This window comes from Geospiza fortis, unplaced genomic scaffold, assembly GCF_000277835.1.
Source record: "Geospiza fortis unplaced genomic scaffold, GeoFor_1.0 scaffold112, whole genome shotgun sequence".
NCBI classification, from domain to species: Eukaryota; Metazoa; Chordata; class Aves; order Passeriformes; family Thraupidae; genus Geospiza; species Geospiza fortis.
Genome location: NW_005054298.1, coordinates 8,197,312 through 8,213,590, shown reverse-complemented (window position 1 = coordinate 8,213,590; position 16,279 = coordinate 8,197,312). Strand labels below are relative to the sequence as shown.

General features: G+C 40.6%; 1 protein-coding gene across 1 annotated transcript in view; it reads left to right on the top strand.

Moving 5' to 3' along the window:
* Window positions 1-16,279, top strand: part of LOC102031426 (kalirin RhoGEF kinase) — a 178,479-nt gene that overhangs the window by 161,941 nt on the left and 259 nt on the right. The window contains 11 exon segments of the mRNA XM_031057685.1: window positions 741-890; window positions 1,782-1,896; window positions 2,248-2,363; window positions 2,923-3,045; window positions 5,390-5,572; window positions 6,637-6,755; window positions 7,915-7,981; window positions 8,603-8,712; window positions 10,424-10,493; window positions 12,149-12,238; window positions 16,196-16,279. Coding sequence (XP_030913545.1) covers window positions 741-890; window positions 1,782-1,896; window positions 2,248-2,363; window positions 2,923-3,045; window positions 5,390-5,572; window positions 6,637-6,755; window positions 7,915-7,981; window positions 8,603-8,712; window positions 10,424-10,493; window positions 12,149-12,238; window positions 16,196-16,279 — 1,227 coding nt within the window.

The following is a 16,279-nucleotide window of genomic DNA, read 5'->3' as shown; positions in this document are numbered from 1 at the left end:
AGAAGAAGAATGTCCCAAATGTCCTGGAAAACTTCTGCTGTGTCTGCACAGGCTACTGAGAATATTCTCAGGATATGAAACATAAAAGACTCAGCATTGTCTGAGCAACTGCCTAATTTCGAGGCTCTGTTGGTTTATTTACCTCATTTCCACTGTTCCACTATTCTACCAAGACAAAACATATGTGTGTGAGTCCTGTGCAGTGGAGCACCTGCATCCACCGAGGTTGTGACCCTGATTTAAGTCTATTGGTTTCCATCAGCCTTTAAAAAAGTTGAATAGGGAGCAACTAAAATATGGCTGAAGAGAATTAATTCCAGCTTCAGACTTTGTTTCAGGAAAGTATTTAAGCATGTGCTTTTCTTTAAGTATGTGTTAAGTCCCTTAACTTCAGTAGGATTTAAACATGTTCTAGAATAGGGATTGTTTCCTGAACGATGAACTGGGGCTGGATTGACTCCTGCCTTGATTCAACCTTTTGTGCTTCCTCCCATTATTCATTAGAAGAGAAAAATGATTTATCAGCCTTAAACCAGATAAATTGTATCCCAAACAGTAAAGATCCCTACGGGTGAGAAAAACACCTTGATCATTCTGTCTAGGGCCTGTCTTATACCCAGTTCCCCGCTGCTGTGGCCCACAGTACAAAACTGAAATGTCATTGGTCACAGACTTTTACTGAATGTTCTCCTCCTGGTTATGATTGTAGATAACTGAGTTGTGCTGGGGGCATGTTTCAGGTGTGCAGCGTGTTAGAGAGCCTGGAGCAGGAATACAGACGGGATGAAGACTGGTGTGGAGGCAGAGATAAACTTGGACCAGCAGCTGAGATAGACCATGTCATCCCTCTGATCAGCAAACATCTGGAACAGAAGGAGGCTTTTCTCAAGGTCTAATTTTACTTCTCTAATAAATTAGGAAAAATTTCCATTAAGTAGACAATTTAGAACAGTGTTGGTAAGTTTGAGAGGATGCTCTGATGTGTAATTTTGGTTCAGCTACTGGCTGGCTGTATAAACCCTAGGCCAGTTTTAATTTGAGATATGTATTGATAATAATGCTCATTACCCCTGCTACAACAGAGAGATGTCATCAAGACCAATTAGGTGGTGTTTGCACTTGGAGGATGTTAGTTGTTGTGCTGGTTCAAAGTTCAGTTCTTAAAATTGCACTATAAATGACAAATATTACACATCATTTTGGTGTTGGCTTGTACAAATCATCCAGCATTTCAGATTTTGTCCTCCAAGGCAATAACTGAAGAACTAATAATAACTGAAGCAATTTTGTCTCTGCAAGGCAGCACCAAGATGAAAACAGAAATTTCTTCCTGCTTTCCAGGTGTTGCTTTGGAAGAAACAGGGATCTCCCAGGCTGACAAGTGAACTGTCAGCCAACCTCCCACCTGCCACTAAAACTGATACACAACATGAAACTGCGCTTGCAGTCAAGGCTTAAGAAATTATGCCCCTAGATTTGGACATTTTTTGAAACAATGAGTACTTTTCTTGAGAGATGGGTTAGATTTGGTTAGACAGAAAATGTGTGAGGTACCAGTTCTTAACAAGCAGTTTTTTAATTACTGTCATTAATTTCCCTTCATATATAAAATAAGCCACTATATTAAATATTCCTCTTGTTTCAATAGGTCTGTGAGACTGTTAGTTTATTAGCTGAGTTTATTGACTCTTAGCTGAAGTTCTCATCTTCCCAGAAACAGAACTTCTTGCTTTCTTTGCTCATCTTCACTGACTCTTTTTGGTGGGGGCTGTTCTTCCTAGGCCTGTACCCTGGCGCGGAGGAACGCCGAGGTGTTCCTCAAGTACATCCACAGGAACAACGTCAGCATGCCCGGAGTGGCCAGCCACACCAGGGGGCCCGAGCAGCAGGTCAAAGGTTGGTGCACCAACAGCACTGAAGGTCTGGTTTGCCTCCCCCTCTGCAGGGGAGTCCTCCTAAAGTCTAGTCTGCAAAGTCTGTTCTAGCATCATTTCCTTTACCAGATCACTCTGAAACTACACTCACTTTGTGGTGGTTTCTTGTGTATGTGGTTTGGGGGCTTGGTTTTGGGGCTTGTTTTTTAGCAGCCACTTTGAATCAATGCCTGTTTTTAGGAAGTGTGATTTTGGGCTCTCTGCTTTTGGGAACAAGGTCCAGGCAAAGTGATTAAATTCATCATTTCATAGCTTATTTCTCTGTGCACTCAAGGAATCCCTAGTCATGCAGATGTTTTCCTCTGCCCTGCAGCCATTCTGAGTGAGCTGTTGCAGAGGGAGAATCGGGTCCTTCACTTCTGGACCCTGAAGAAGAGGAGATTAGATCAGTGCCAGCAGTATGTTGTCTTTGAGCGCAGTGCCAAGCAGGTAATGTGAAAACCCCACCTTGTCCCTCTGTCCTGGCAGTGTGTAAAATCTCCTGTGCCCATGTAGTGCTTCTGTGTGGGGCTCCCGTTGCAATCTCAAGTTGTGTTTCAACACTGTAACTTCTGAAAACATGGCAAATATAGATTTTAAAACAACTTAAGACAATTCCAAAACCCAAGAAGATTCACTATTTTTGTCACCTCAGATTAATTTCTGTATTTCTTCATTTGTTTGAAAATAAATATAAGAGCAAACTTGCTTTATTGAGCTATTTCTGAATGAGAAAACTGCTTTCCCTGCCAATTTATCTGTATATAGGTGGAATTCCCTACACTCCTTTTTGTCCTAGGAAACACAGAGAACCCTTTTGTATCTTTTCCCACCTGCTTTCATTATTTTATTCTTTTTATGTGTTCCTAGAAAGTGTTTTAGTATACAGGGTATTAATCCCAATGTATTCGATATTCTTTGTTTGGCAGGGGTATTTTTTGTCAGAGAATCAATTCTTGACATACAAAAGCTGTTTGTTTTGTTTTTTCCTTTGGCGTTTTTGTCACAGGCCTTAGACTGGATCCAAGAAACAGGAGAATATTACCTCTCTACTCACAACTCCACAGGGGAATCAGCAGAAGAAACTCAGGAACTCCTGAAGGAATATGGGGAATTCAGAGTACCTGCCAAAGTAAACAGTGACTTTAATCTAATTATGCCATCTGCTTTAGTCGGTATTTATGGTCTTGTTTCGATGCCTCAAATCTCTGTAGTAATATTCCCCTGATTTTATAGTTGCCCTCTAAAAATCCTAGCCCTGAAGATAAATGATTTTTGAGAACTTTTATCAAGACATAGGCATGAAAAGGAGGTTTTCTCCACCTTGGTTAGTACTGGTTATAGAAAATTTCTGTTCTGATCAGAAGGAAGAGAAAGTCCATTTGCATACAGAGTTCACAGCAATCTAATAAGACATTCCATCCTCAAGCAATCATTCCAGAATGGCATAGAGTGACTAATTGATCTGAACACATCCAAGGTTACCATGGACTCCTGGTCTCTTTCTTCTGTCTTTAAAAACACAATTTGTCTCACTAATTCCAGCTGGGTTGATCACAGATGATCATTTATCTCATTAGAAATAATCTGCTGATCTCAACAAAGTACTTTAAATAGATGAGTCTTTAAACTCTGGGGTGAACATTTTTGAATATAAAACTGCATTACCAAGAATATATTAATTTATATGGAGCAATTCTGGGAAATCTGGTGGGGTTTACACAGGAATGGTGATTGGATCTGTTTCAGACAAATTAATTCAAACCATAGGTAATTCATAGACAGTGAATCCACAGGGGTATTAAGAGTCTCTGATAAGGATGTAAATTGCAGAGCTGGACTGCAGGAAGACCATGGCCTTGGTATTATATAGCTGCATTTCACTGTGTCCTGAAATTGATCTGCTGTAATCCTTAAATTCCTCCTTAGGCTGCCTATGCTTGTATGGGTTTGATTCACAGCCTTTGTGGTATTCTTGTCCCCTTCTTTTAGCTTAGCTTGCATGTTTCTGAAAATGTGAGATAGCTAGCAGTGGATGGAAGGTAATTTCTTCAGACAAGACACATATGAAATTCTTTTAACTACTTCTGAATTCTAACCACCCATAATTAGTCCACCTGAAATTACATTCTGGTTCATAATTTAATTTTTATCAGAATAATCCAAATTCATAACAAAGTTTCCAAACCATTTTGACTCTTGACTTAGCCTAGGATTGAATTTTAGACCTTGTTCATTATGAACCATTACTGTCTGTTTCTTACACTGACACATCTAAGTCTTTCTCCCTCGGGCTGTCCTACTGCTCCTGCTGCTGATGTAGAATATTTTCACTGCCATGTGCAATCTGGTAAATGCATGTCATTCCCAGACTGATGTTATTCTCAAATTAAGCTGTAGCTGAAAGCCTTCCTGATCCCAGTAACTTTCTGGCCAAACCAAGTGTTTGAAATGCAAAATCAGCAGCAGCTTTTGGGAAATAATCACCCTTTAAATATGACAGGAAGTTAGATTTTTACATCTTCATACCTAGCCTTGCTTAGATACTCATTTAATTTGTTAGGTTAATGTCTAATTCAGCTGTTAATCTGTTATAGTGATGGAATTTCTTGAATTTAGTTTTGTGTTTGAAATCTGCTGGATGTTTTCTGATCTGACATTCATTTGTCCATTTGTGGTCAGATCACTGATAATGCCAAATACCTGACAGTGTGTCTTGCTTCAGGCATGGGGGAACATCCTCTCTATGTTTGACCACAGGCTTGCCAGTGCCTCATTTCCTGGGATAGGTTTGGAATCAGAGCTAGAGTTTATAACTAGGTCCTTTGTGCAGTTTTGATTAAGGGGCAGTTAGAGACTAAGTGGAAGAGAAAAGACCTCTGAAAGGTTTAGGGGCTCAGTGCTTTGGAGTTCAGGCATCTTTTAGCTGGTAATGTTCTAACTGGACCTAAAATACCGATGGAGGATTTTATAGTAGACCATGAATTTGGATTTAAATTCTGTTTGTTTTTGAAACAGACAAGTAATGACTCAAAATCACTTCCTGGGCTGATATGTGGTGTATTAATGACCTTCCTACACAGGTCTGCAGATCCACCAGATAGAGAGTCAGAGTAACTTGGTGTACTGCATGAGGTGTGATTTTAAAATCTTGTCTTCTACTCCAGGGCTCACCAAAAATAAGCTCTTGCTTATGGGAAGGAGGCATATGTAACTTCCGACATGTTTTATGTGTTTGTGTCTGCAGGGTTTCAAAAACTTGACTTTCTATCTTCTTCAGCTTCATAAGTGTCCTTATAATAATGCCATTTCTTTCATGTTTTACTGAAGGTTTAAGTGTCTGATTCTGTATAAGATGAAATACAGACACTCTTTAATGATGTATAAAAATTGTGAACTTCTTTTGACTGCTTTGTGAGTTAACAGCAAAGGAAATAATAATAATAAAACATAACCAAGGACCATATTTTGGGCAGCAAACAAAGGAGAAAGTGAAGCTCCTCATCCAGCTGGCCGACAGCTTTGTAGAAAAAGGACACATACACGCCACAGAAATCAGGAAGTGGGTCACCACCGTAGACAAGCGCTACCGGGACTTCTCCCTCAGGATGGGGAAATACCGTTACTCCCTGGAAAAAGCCCTTGGAATCAACCCAGAGGTACTGTAGGACTCTGTCCTGTTGGGGTTTTATACCAGACTGACAGAGGAAGGGGAAGCCTGTGGAATGAATGCTGTTGGGTTTTGGGTGCCCGTTAGAAACACTGAAAGCTCAGCCAGCCAACCTGGCCATGCTCAGAACTGCTTCTGGAGAAAAAGGGTTAAAGGGTTTTGCTCTCCTTGGTCAGTGATGTGAGGAGAGGCAGATGAAGATCAGAAAGATTTTCTAAACAAATGTTTGCACCATTTTTCAGGATACCATACAGCTTTCGGGACGAAACGGGGGGAGAACGCATTAATTGAATAAAAGTCTGTGTTAATTTTGGTATAAACCATAAATCCTGTTCCCACACCATTATTCTGCATCTAATTCAAACTTTGACTCTTAAGTTTTATTCTCTCATCCTTTAAATAACATAAACAATTGATCCCCTCATGTCTGAATTCTTTTAGGTGAAGAAGAACATCATAAGAAGGAAAAAATTAGGATCTCGTGCTATTCCCTGGCCATAGTATTAAAGGAGAGTGCCAGAAGCAGAAACACTTAAAAACCTTTCAGTCAATGACTCTTTGGAATAAATATCAAGAATAAGGAATAAATTCCCTCACACTCTCATGATACTTTAGTGCACTGTTCCTTGTAGGGCCTCTGGTTTACACAGAGCTCTAACCACAACCTGGAAAGGTATTCCATGGTAAAAGGCCACTGAAAGTTGTCTCTGCATAGTGCTCTACTTTATCACACTGGTTTTTATGAAGTCCCATACTAGACAACTTATTTAGATATGAAAGAGTAAGGTAATTTAGACCTTTTTATCAGTATTGGTTCCTAGTTAGGAAAAACAGTGAAGATTACAATTAATATAATTTTTAAGATTTCTCTCTCAGGTTTTTATCTCTTCTCACTTCTCTCTAAGAAGTACTTCTACTTCTCTCTAAATTTCCTTCTTTTTGATATTATCTTATTTTGTCCCTTCTTACTTCTTTCATCTCATGAACATGCTGCACTTTGCACAACAATAGGATTACAATGAGGTTAAACTCTGTACTTTTTTTTTCCCCTAGGATAACAAAGACCTAGAACTAGATATCATTCCAGCAAGTCTTTCAGACCGGGAGGTAAAGCTGCGAGATGCAAATCATGAAGTCAATGAAGAAAAAAGGAAGTCAGCCAGAAAGAAAGAGTATGTTCCCAAACACTCTGTCTGCATGGCACATTATCTGCTAAAGAATAATTCTGTGATATTTGCATGGCCAGAACTGACTGACAGTCCTGTAACTCATTCCAGCTGCAGAGCTATTGAGATAAGTCTGCAGGTGTAGGGCAGAAATTGTTACTTGTAGGATAGAGAATTTCAGAACATAAAGGTTGAATTTCTTTTGGTTTTAATCAGAAGTTAGAAAGGGAAAGTAGTGAGTCAAGCACTTGGATTAGCCCTGATGTTGTGGAGTTGCTAATTTCTTTCTGCTTGTATGTAAAAAGTAACATGAGCAGGAAAAAATAAAGAGCATCTTTAGGTGTCTAAATATTATCTAAACATCAGTGACCCAAGAGTTCACTTCAGGTTTAGGTTCAAATTTCAGCAAGTGTAGGGCTGAGAGAACTGGAAATAGTTCATACTAGATGAAATAGTTGAAAAGTGCTTGTTGCGCTTAGATCCATGAACAGTCTGTTTTCACAGTATTCTGTCTTATTTTTTGTGTAAGAATATTGGGAAAGTATTTCTCAGCCCTCTGAAATTGTCACAGGTCATGACTGATAAGAAACCACTTACACTTTAGAAAATATTACACTTGGTCTACCTGTGGCAAATTTCAGGAATTTCAACTTTGAGGGGCCAGCCTTAGCCTCTACATTATTGCATTTCACAGCATCTGGATTTTCTCTGGTCAGATACCAAGCTGTTGAAGTCTCTTCAAAGTAGTGGTGTCTCCCAAATCCATCTGTGTTGCCTCTGAAGGTAAAGTTTTAGGGTGACTTCCCACTGACTGTCAGCAAAGGTGCAGATGTTGGTGAATCACAATTCCTTAATGCTGGGGGGAAAAATATTCTGAGAACCAGCTGATAGTTAAGGATGGCCATGTAGGTGGGAAAACCCATGGATGCAGGAATACAATTTAATAGGATTTTGTGCAGAAAAGATATTTAGAAAATAACTCTACAAGAAACTGGAGTATGAAGTGCTATTTTGATCATGGACCTGAAAGGTGCAAAGTAAGGCACCTGAATGTCTAGGGGGGAAATACCCTTATTCTTTAAGACAACAATAGGATGTTTCATTTTCTGTTCATTGTAGAAATGCTTATAATGTCCAAACCACCTAAAATACTCATTTTTTTCAGATTCATTATGGCTGAGCTGCTGCAGACAGAAAAAGCTTATGTCAGGGATTTACATGAATGTTTAGAGGTAAGTTATGGCCCAGGAGGTCTCCAGTATTTCCCTTGAAGCACATGTTGTCCTCTGCAGTGGGAATGCTCACTTTAAAGCACAGGCTGTGCATGTTGATTCATGGAGCCTTTCCTTAAAGATTCAAATCTGTTCCTTTGAATCATCTCATACTAGAGAAACTTCTGGATTTGCACAAATACCTTGCCTTGCTGTTAACAGGGTGTTTCTAAAGTGGATGATGGTATTCAAGGCAAAAACCAGAGTCTAATTCAGTGAAATCTGTCAGCTTTCACATTCCTGATGTCTGACAGAGATTTTTATGTATCTAATGCCACTGAAGTGGCAAATCTGGCTTATCTTTCAGCTGTTTCTGCCTGAAGTTTTTGGACACCATCAGGTGGACAGTAAAGACAGGTGTTGTTGGCACATTTCTGCTTTTTCCTCAGACAACTTCAAAGCATCAGCACTTTGAATTTCTCTGGAGAGCTTTCTGTAACATTGGAACTTTTTTTTAGCTTGTTTATGTAATCTCAAAGTACATAGTTCCTGTTCAGCCTGTGCCTTTGGCAATAAAATGGGAAGATCTATTCTTTTCCACTGCATTTATTCACAAAATTAAGAGTTTCTGGTGTTTTCCAGACTTACCTTTGGGAAATGACAAGTGGAGTGGAAGAAATACCAGCTGGGATCCTTAATAAAGAACACATCATCTTTGGCAATATTCAGGAGATATATGACTTCCATAACAAGTAGGTTTTCTTAGCAGTTCTGTTAATGTTTAGGCACTTGTGCATCTCTGTGGTGTCTGCAGAGAGCTCCTACAGTACAGTGCACACCTGAGTGTAAAGGAATTGATTTTGCAAAATAGTTTTTGATTTCTGTTTTGTTTCTTTTACAAAAATGAATTGGAACTTAGTTCAAAACTTCACCTTCAGCTGATTAACAATGTTAAAGTCATATTATACCAATGCTTTGCAGTGTGATACATGCTTTCCATCTCATAGCACGAGATCTAGTCTGAACTCTTGCCTCTCAAAAATATGATCTTGGAAAACACAAAGGGGAGAAAGTGGAATTGTTGGCATGAGCTGGGTTAATAAGTAGCTTTCTGCCACTTCTTGGAGACTTTCTGTGTTTAATCTGTAGCTAACAGTACTCCATCTCATTATGATAAGACTGTGTACCAGATCAGCTTAGAGGGCATTGTTTCCATGGCATAATGCGAATGCAACAACAGTTATAAACTTAACATTTAGGGGTGCTGGATCCAACAAGTTCAGTTTGAATTCCAAACCTGTCTTCAGGTTACACTTTCAAAGCAAATCAGAGAATCCTTGCTTGTTTGAGTTCTGGGACATTTCAAGTGCTTCAGTCAGATAAATGTGCCCAGTCAGATAAATCACATAAATACAGCCAGATAAATCACATAAATACAGCCAGATAAATCACATAAATTCAGTCAGATAAATCACATAAATACAGCCCAGCAGACCATGCCATATGCATGCTTTTGTGCAAGCAGTTTCAAAGCACATCAGGATAGCAGCCTGATTGCCTTCCCACCTGCCCTTTCTCTGTGGTGCTATATTTTTGTTCTGGTGACCCTGACTGATGCCATCTGATTGCCCTCCTCTTTCAGTTTCCACTGTTCCCAGCTCCCATCCCTCCAGCCCTCAGTCATGTCCCACAGCTTCTCACTGCTGTCATTTCTCTTTTCTCTGACCCCTCCTCCTGCAGCCTGTTGCTTCTACATAATCTTTTTTCCTCTAAAACTTCTTCCTAGCAATGCTAAAATCAATTTCCCCTGTCCCCTCCACCAGTGTCCTCCACAGCCTCCTCCTTTGGCTGGTGATGTCAAGGCATCCTTCAGCCTGATTCAGAATCTATGTCCAAGGGAGGGCAGCAAAGCTGGTGAATGGTCCAGAAAATATGTTCTAGGAGAACACAGAACATGTTCTAGCTGAAGAAACTGCGCCCTATCTGCAAACCAGTGTTGCTTGTTGTACAAGCTGTTCAGAGAGAGTTATTAAAAAAAAAATCTGTATTTTGAAAGTTTACTACTTACCTATGAAATGCTGAGCTTGTTTAAGTTGTTGTCCTTTGTCCAGTGTGCTGAGCTGGGTGTTGGGAACCTGGCAGCTTTGGGCTTCCCTTGTTGCTCTTTGTGTGAACCACTACACAAGAACTCTTTGAAGATCTGTGTTCAGATAGAACAGTCCTGAGCACACTGACTCCCTGCTAGGGATTGCTTCTTTTTCCTTTCTGCTGGAGTTAGACATGACTGTACTCAGACAACAAAGCACTTCTTGGCAAGGGACACTTTTCCTGCTGGCTGGACACTTGGGTAGTCTCATAATCAAGATACAAGTATTGATCATTAGCACTGATTAACTCATTGGTTATCCTGCATCTCCTGGGTATTTGACTGGAACTAATTACATTGGTGTCTTCTTTTTTCAGCATTTTTCTAAAGGAGCTGGAGAAATATGAACAACTGCCTGAGGATGTGGGCCACTGCTTTGTCACCTGGGTAATGAGGCTGCTGCTTCTCATTATTTATTCAAATTAATTCCTCCAGCACAGATGGGAACAAGCTGGGAATAGGTGCAAGGGTTATGTCCTCAGTGATAAATGATATTAGGAGCTAGTCTGGGACTATAACTGCTTTGTCCTTCACCTGCCCAGGGTGAAAGTTTCCACCCTTCTCCTCAGCAATAGTGTGAAGGCTTTCCAGAGCCTCTCTCCTTGTCCTGTACTGACCACACAGCTTTTATTTACCTCTGCTGGTTTCTGTTTAGCACAACTTCATCAAGCCAAACCTGATTTTATGTGACATTCATTTCCCTGTGAAAGTCCCTGAGAGGACAGACATTTAAAATCTTGATATACCTTCTTTAAAGAATTTTAGTCATGCCATGAGAACTCCACAAAGGCATGAAGAATATTTTATTGACTTTTTTCCTCCAGAAATTAGTGTCAAATTTCTGAGCCACTGTGCTCATTATGCAATGCCAGGATAATTTCCAACAGGACTTTGAAATCTTGGTGCAGAGAGTCTTTGTGAGTGTAGGAGGCTCTGGGAATTAGCTACAGCAATTTATCTGTATGAAAGCTGTTCTCATTTCAAAATATTTACCAGTCAAGTCAGCCATCTTTGTGTTTTGTCTGATTGTTTTATTTATATATCAAAGCTAGGAATTAGTATTTTAAGAGTAAAGATGGAATATTTTCACTTATCCAAAAAATGAGCATATTTAGATGATTTCAGATGGGCTTTTAATTGAAAAACATATCACAAGTCTTGATGAAATGGATTCAGAAATATTGTTTACAAAGAACAGCCTACCTCTTTAGGAAAGATGAGTGTATTTATGTATCATTCTCTGCAAAATCTTCAAGGTACTTTAAGGTACTACTGCATCTTCTCAACAAAGGTACATGTCCAGAGCTGTGTGTGGTTACAGATGTGCATACAAAGCTGCCTGCACAATTGCAGGATCCTGTTGTTTAGATATCTGGGGAAAAAAAAAATACAATAGCAATAAAAGGAAAACATCCTCCTCTTTTATTTGCCTCCCTCTTCTTGAGACCAGAGTATATTAATAAGAGGTGGGAGTGCACAGATGCTTTTAATTTCTGCTTAAAAGTAAACAAATTAGGAAATAAAATGTAAAACAACATAAAATTTGAGCCATTGAAGTTTGAACCACAATAGGAAAGGCAAGTCTGGGCCAAGTGTCACAAATTTCAAGTAAAAAATGTTGGCTTGTGCCAGTTTAGACTAGGTGAGTCCCTTACCCAGTTTCTAGACTGGCTTTAGCTTCAAGTAGGTGACAGAGTCAACACTTCATGACTGAGTTTTGAGACCCTCAAACTCTTGTGTAACATTCATAGAGCTGTTATAGAAATTATAATTACAGCTGGATTAAAATTTTAGGCCTTCCCTCTGTGATATTTGTTAAAGAAAGCGTCCCACAGCCCTCAGAACTGCTCAAGTTAGGTATGAACCTTAAAGTCTTCTGCTCCTAATTTACAGTTCTTGTGCTGCTTGGTGGCAGGGTTGGGGTGGTGGTGGGTGTGTGGGAGAGAGTTGTCACCTGTATTTATCCTGGTGTGCCTTAATAAAAATCTGTGGGAGCAGAGAAATAGCTTATCTTGCTTTTCCCTTGATGTTTGTTTTCACAGGCAGATAAATTTCAGATGTATGTCACCTACTGCAAAAACAAGCCTGACTCCAGCCAGCTCATCCTGGAACATGCTGGGACTTTCTTTGATGTAAGCAGCCATTGCTGTTTTTCTTCCACACACCTGGTGCAGCTCTGTGCTTTTTTACACTCGAGCTATGGGTTCCTTTCTGTGCCTTGGCATTTGGGTTTTTCATTCCACTGCAAATGTCACATGCTCTGAGAACTGATGGGCTGTGATGTGGTGTGCGGTGAGGTGTGAAGACACATTCTTATGGGAACCTTGGGCATTTTTCAGACCTAATCCTTTCTAAAGATCTGGTTTAGATGTAATCTCTGTTTCTGGGTTAGTGATAAAATGAAAGTCTCAGATTCCATTATATATCATGACCTGAAACCCCTAAATCTAAAACAAGCTCCTAGCCTCCTGTTCTGCAAATTCTACCCAGCCTATTCCACATTTACTTCATTTTGCTAATAAGGAAATCCATTGACTCCAATTAGACTATTTCCCATACAAGTGCTACAGCCAGTGAGAAATGTTTTTAGGCTCCAATTCCAATTTTGTAGGCTGAGAAAAAATCAAGTTTTTGAGTACCTTTAAACCAAGCTCTTCCTCTTATTTAACCTCATCCATTTCACCATGCTTGTCTGCTACCTTATAGCTTTAATTAGTCATCTTTCTAAAAAAAGAAAAAATAAAAGAAAGAAGTGCTAAGACCTCTCTTCCAAAGCATTGGAAGTTTGCAAATAGATCAGCAGGATCCAAGCTGTGCTGGAGTTGGCAGCTGACAGAAATCAGCTCCTCTGGAGTTTGTACGTGCCAATAGTTACAGCATTTCAGTCTCACTCGACGATGAAAGGTCTCACATGAGCCTCAGGAAAAGTGATGGACACCCTTTTTTCTTGCCTTGTTACGGAATGGGCTGAAAGTCGAGTGGAGCTGGAAGGGGTTTTCCAGGAGGTGGCGCTTGAGCCTGTGGAATGGTTTATCCAATGGTTTATACTGGTCGGCTGTTTGCACAGGTTAAAATCTTTCCCACTGCAGCTCTCTGCAAGGGCTGGAAAGCTGCCTGATATTTCTCAGTAGTGAATATTCGTGTGTCAGCAGCTGCTGTTTTGCCAGGGGAAGGTGTTTGCCTTCCGTGGGTGCTGGGCCATCACCCAGTGATGCCTGTGCAAAAAGAGAAAGCTGACTCTCCCCCTGAAAAATCCTGAAGGAGGCACTCAATGTGAATAAGGTATTGCAAAATACCTGTGCATCCTTCTTACCTTGATCTTGGAGTGGCAGTAGTTCAGGGGCAGGACAGCCTGGCACAAGGAATACAGAGAAAACAATTGGTTCCTTTTTTCCAGGCAGAACCTGCAATTTCCCAAAAGCCTGATGATGAATTATCTAGAATAACACCCCTTAGTAAGAACCCTGCTTGAAAATCACAAGTGTTCCTCAAATTTCATAAGCTTTCATAGAAATCCACCTCTGAGATGAAAACAAGCAGTCCCAGTAATTTTTTTGAACCCTTCAAGCCCATGGAAAACTTGCAGCTACAGGGCTCACTGTAAGGGTTGACTGATTAGGAGAGGGAGCAAAGTCAGGTGACATATCTCACTTGAAACCATGAATTCTGAGCAATGCTGAGAGCTGGGCTGTTCTCAGGATGCAAGTAGAGAAAAGCAATGTATTTTATTGAACCAGTTGAGACAGGTGGACACCAAGGCACAAACTCTCAATTGTGAAACATGCCCAGTTTATCCTACAGCATTGGTCTAATAAAACATAAAGATTACCATCTTCCCTCCCTACAGATGGTGCTTTGCTTATAAAATTCAGAAGTTGCTGGTATGGTTATATTAGCTGGATATTGCACAGGGAATGAGAATAGTGTGTTTATTCTGACTTAATTGCAGTAGACTTCTTAATTTCACTCTTTCAGTTTTTGTGTCTGTCTTGTTCATCATTACTTAAAACTGTTCTTTATTCAGTAGTTTGAAAGATAAATGATGTTTGCCATGTTTAGCAAATTTTAGTATTTGGAATACCATATACTTCAGGCTAGCAAGGTATATTTTTGATTACCAACATATGTTAGCTGTCAACTTCAATTGATAGAATCAGCATGTTATTGAAGTAATCAAGTTGATTTCACTATCTTTAGTTAAGCAAATTTTGATCTTTGGGACAGAGTTTGGTTGAGACATGTACATCCTTCTGCTGTTTGGAATACTTTTTTTTTGCTTTCAATCTTGGAAAATATATGGCTTTATATTCAAGAAGCCACAGGGCACTTTTGATTTGCATGACCAGCATGGAACAAGGTAAAGCTCAGTGACTTTGGGAGCATTGCAGAGCATGGTGTTTCTGCATGGATGAGGGTTCTTGGACAGTTTCTCTGCTGAGCCGGAATGTCCCTTAGGAAATGAACAGAGGCACAAACAGGATCTTACTCCAACACTCCAGAGGGAGGAGCTGCAGGGAGAACGTCCCTTCCCAGTGCTGGTCAAATGTCACTCCCCCAGCCAGCTGTGTCTCTGCGCAGCCTGACCAGGGAGCATCCTGGCAGGGCAAGGAGTGCCCAAAGGGGAGGCACCTTGCTGAGAGCATGCCCTGCTGTTCAGAGAGCTGGGGGGAGGGAGCAGGGCTGATTTTGTTACTTGGATCCTACAAAAACAAGTGTGCTTTGCCAGCTCCGGGAAGTTCACAGACGTGGCCGAGGTCTTGCTGGCTCCTGCAGTTGTGAATTGAGTCTCAGCCATGTGCTCTGCAGGCACAGTTCCTCTGTGAAGTCAGCTATGACTCAGCTTCATGCAAACTCCATTAACCTCCAAACAGAGCCTCTTCCCTTTTGGGTCTTCTTCATGGCACCAGAACTATTAAAAAGAAAAAAAGAAAAAAAAAAAAGAAAAAAAAAACCACCAGAAACTTTTCTAGAAAAGAAACCAAACCAACAAACCAAAAATCTGTTGGCACATTGCAAGAAAAGTGGATGTTTTTGCATCCCAGCATTAAGACAAACCCTGGAGCTAAAAAGAAGCAGTAACTTCCCTAGTACTCAGCAGAAAATCACATTGTATACAAAAGGAAAATCTCTGTTCTTGGCAGCTCTTCTCGCTTCACCCTTCCATAACTTCTTCACTTTACAGTCTCAAATTTACAATCCAGTAGCTGGAGAAAAGTCCCCTTCCCCTCTTCCATTTAGGAATCGAGGATTTCCTGGTGGCCAGGAACAAGGCAAGGCATGCCCAGGACCTGGCAGAGACAGAAGGGTTTCCAATCTCTTCTATTTCAGCAGAGAACCTGCTCTTTTAGGGCACGAGTTTGGAGTATTTTAGATGGCTAAATATGTTCATTAGGGTCCTATACGATTTTCAGGAGCTCCTAACTCCCTCTGGAACAACTGGGGGAAGGCAGTGGGCCCTTTGCAGCCCTCAGCAGGTCTGTGATGTCTCCAGACATTTGTGAGCACATCAGAGTGATCAGCCAAGACATTTTGGCTGAGGTTCAGGTGATGAAACAGTGCTGTTCGAGGTATCATGAGGGGATATCTCTCCTGGCCCCCAGGTGCCACCTCAGAGCAGAGCAGGTCTGTCAGCACTGTGTCAGACTTGTTATTCCCATGTGGATATTTCAGCTACCCCAGGGCTCTCAAATGGGACTCAATGCCTATGTTTAGACAGCTAAATTACACCCTACTCATGCAATTTAATTTAATGTCACTTCATTTTAATTGAATGTTAAGACTCTGCTTTCAGCCTTTATAGCTAGGGGAAACCAGATGATATGACAGGTAAGTCATACTTAAATCAGGGCCTGTTTACTCAGCAGAGCTTTAGCTTGACTTGCAGAGGGACCCTGCAGTTTAAGTGGCCTTAGGGGGACTCTGCTGTTTATTTGCTTCGCTGAAACCACATTTATGTAGTGTGAGCTTAAAGAGGGTTAAAAATCTAAACATAGAATACAGGGATGCAGCACTAAATTTAGTTATGGGTGGTTCTGTCTGGCAGGGGTTAACAGTTTTCCATGGCTGACTGCTGTTTTTATCCCTTCTAGGAAATCCAGCAAAGACACGGGCTGGCCAACTCCATCTCTTCTTATTTAATCAAGCCTGTCCAGAGGATCACAAAATACCAACTC